Source organism: Etheostoma spectabile, chromosome 6 (genome assembly GCF_008692095.1).
Source record: "Etheostoma spectabile isolate EspeVRDwgs_2016 chromosome 6, UIUC_Espe_1.0, whole genome shotgun sequence".
NCBI lineage: Eukaryota > Metazoa > Chordata > Actinopteri > Perciformes > Percidae > Etheostoma > Etheostoma spectabile.
The window spans coordinates 8,037,885-8,040,656 of record NC_045738.1 but is presented as its reverse complement, the minus strand read 5'-3'; the positions used below and the strand labels follow the sequence as shown (position 1 = coordinate 8,040,656).

General features: G+C 39.7%; 2 protein-coding genes across 3 annotated transcripts in view; one reads left to right on the top strand and one right to left on the bottom strand.

Moving 5' to 3' along the window:
- Positions 1-2,027, bottom strand: part of si:dkey-12j5.1 (probable assembly chaperone of rpl4) — a 37,599-nt gene extending 35,572 nt beyond the window's left edge. For both annotated transcript variants that reach the window (XM_032519446.1, XM_032519447.1), the window contains exons 1-4: positions 1,838-2,027; positions 1,550-1,662; positions 1,280-1,426; positions 1,009-1,161 (exon numbers count right to left, since the gene is read on the bottom strand). In XM_032519446.1, coding sequence (XP_032375337.1) covers positions 1,009-1,161; positions 1,280-1,426; positions 1,550-1,662; positions 1,838-1,901 — 477 coding nt within the window. In that variant the 5' untranslated portion in view covers positions 1,902-2,027. The remainder of the gene's footprint in view (positions 1-1,008; positions 1,162-1,279; positions 1,427-1,549; positions 1,663-1,837) is intronic.
- Positions 2,028-2,299: 272 nt separating this feature from the next.
- Positions 2,300-2,772, top strand: part of mindy3 (MINDY lysine 48 deubiquitinase 3) — a 20,930-nt gene continuing 20,457 nt past the window's right edge. The window contains exon 1 of the mRNA XM_032519445.1: positions 2,300-2,509. The gene's annotated coding sequence lies outside the window, so the exon portion shown is untranslated. The remainder of the gene's footprint in view (positions 2,510-2,772) is intronic.

Here is a 2,772-nt window from a genome sequence, read left to right as displayed (position 1 = left end):
AGGGGGTCAAACACAGTATTAGTATGGTGTTCCTAATAATCCTTTAGGTGAGTGTATAGAAAAGCCTGATGCATTATGGAAACAAGTTCTGTGGACCAATCAGGTTAAAATAGAACTTTTGGCCGGAATGAGCAAAGGTACGTTTGCAGAAGAAAGGGCACAGAATTTAAGGAAAAGAACCTCTGTCCAACTGTTAAACATGGGGGTGGATCAATCATGCTTTGGGGTTGTATTGCAGCCAGTGGCACAGGGAGCATTTCAGGAATAGAAGAAAAAATTGATTCAAAAAATTTTGGACGCTAACTTGTTACCATCTGTGAAAAAGCAGAAGTTAAAGAGAGGATGGCTTCCACAAATGGATAATGATCCTATCCACACCTCCAAATCCACGGTGGATTACATCAAGAGGTGTAAACTGAAGGTTTTCCCATGGCCTTCACAATCTCTTGACCTCAACAAAATCTATGGAAAGCCCTTAAAAGAGCAGTGCGTGACAGAAAGAAATCTCAAATAACTGGAAGACTTTTGTAAGGAAGAATGGGCGAAGACACCTCAAACAAGAATTGAAAGACTCTTGGCTGGCTACAAGCTTTTCCAATCTGTGATACTTGCAAAAGGGGGCAGTACAAGGTATTAACGCTGCAGGGTGCCCAAACTTTTGCAGAGACTACTTTTTTGTTTTCTGTTATTTCGAATGTGTAAATAATGGAAATAAAATCTAACTTTTTGTGATATATTTTACAAATATCTAATCTGTCATTTGATGCCTTTTGGAGATTTTCCATCTTTTCTTGGCTTCTTTATGCACATTAATACAAATTTTTACCTGGGGTGCCCAAACTTTCGAGCCCCACGGTATGCCTGCATAGATAGATAGATAGATAGATAAAGTATTTAATATATTGTTCAACAGCACCCTCTTGTGAAAATGAATATAATTACCCAAACATGTAAATTTATGTAGAGTAACCATAGAGGGAATGTGAGTGTGTATGGGAGTGCACTCACTGTGGTCTGCACTTGTTTGTCCAATGCCGACAAAAGGACTTGTATTCCTTTAGTGTAGTAGTCCACAGCCTCCTGGCCTGAATGGATTTGTCCCAGATACATGTACTTACTGTGGCCTACATCTGGGCTCAGTTCCACTGCACACAGAAAAGCTTAGAGATAATTGGTCAAGGAGGCTCACGGGATTCAATCAACATGGAAATATAACAGTGCTTATATAAAATGACTGAGTTACACACAACAAGAAAGACAAAACCTGCACAAAGGATATTCCTTTAGCTTTCTGTGTGTCTCCTAGTTCAGAGCAGATGTGTCCCTGCATGTCTAGGGCTAGCAGGTTAGTGGGGTCCATATCCAGGGCTCGTTGACAGAAAAGGCCAGCCATCTCAAAGTCAAAACTGTCCATGCACTCCTCTGTCTGTACAACAGATGGTCACACAATGTAATAAACATGCAGCAGATGATCGGAACAAAAATATACATTTCGAAAGGCAGTAACAATCTAGGTCGTGTGATGTTGTAGATATCTTGTCAATATCACCTTTTCTAGTAGCTGTTGCACAGAGTACTTCTCAGCTGTCTTCTTCTTGGCTTTTTCACGTGCTCTTAGTTTCATCCTTTCTTGAGGTGACAATCCAACAAAACCTGCATCTGCTGTGATTAAATAAGTGGAGAGTTAACGTTAGTTTAGTCTCATTTAGTCTAATAGTCTAAAGAGTTTATATAAATCAAAGCACATTAGGTTTATTTCGACTAACAGCTGTCTGAGAGGTTGACATTACATGCTGTAGTTAACTAGCAAATGTGTTGAACCACTGAACAAAATTACTGTTTGGGCGGTTCTCCTTCCTTTTCGGCTTGCTTTTCTTTTTTCCCTTTGCCTGTCCTCCCATAGTGGTGAAAAATACAGTTTATATGTTCACAATTAGTCTACTAAACGGACTTTCCCAAAGTGTGAATCTACACGCGTGAAAAGCAAGGGACGTTGAGCTAGGAGTGCAGCGCGCATGCTCTAAGCAGTGACTGTGTGGCTTCTACGGAGAGAGGTAGTGGACAAAACAGTAACAGTTAGTACTACTGAAATACTCTTTATTACACTAAAGGAAAATAGGACATATATACAGTCAATATTGTTAGACATCACGTTTTAAACTTATGCTTTAACACCGAAGTGACCTTAAAATCCAATTTGTATTTTCTTCCTCCGAGGCGCCAATTCCTTTAGGCAAACTTTAAATGAATCAAACGGCTCCCTGTTTGTGGGCGGGTGCTCAATATGATTGGCAAGCCTGTTGTCCATTGAGGTAACGCGTTGAAGCCGTACCTCTAGACGTATGTGGTGCTCTCTGGATTTCAACCAATGGGCAGTCACGTCAAATGTATGATTTTTTACAATTCTGTTGTAAATAAACGAATGACAGAGAGACGCTGCTGTTGATAATGAAATTGCTACCAACATATATAATCAATACGGAATACCAATACTCGACTGTCTATCAAGGTAATTAGGCTTAAACGTTATCTAACTAATGAAAGATATTATGAATTGATACAACAACTATTCGACATCGCTGCAGGGTGAAAAGAAATTGAATGACAAAGCAATGAATTATTAGCTGCTAGTGGCAATGCTAATGCTAACTGCTTGCATTACCAAGCCAAGGGCTGTTAAAACCTACGTTATAGTTATTTCACAACAGTTTAACAAGGCAACAACGCAGCTACAGAAAACGTTATCCGCTAACGTCATCCGTTATCCTGCTG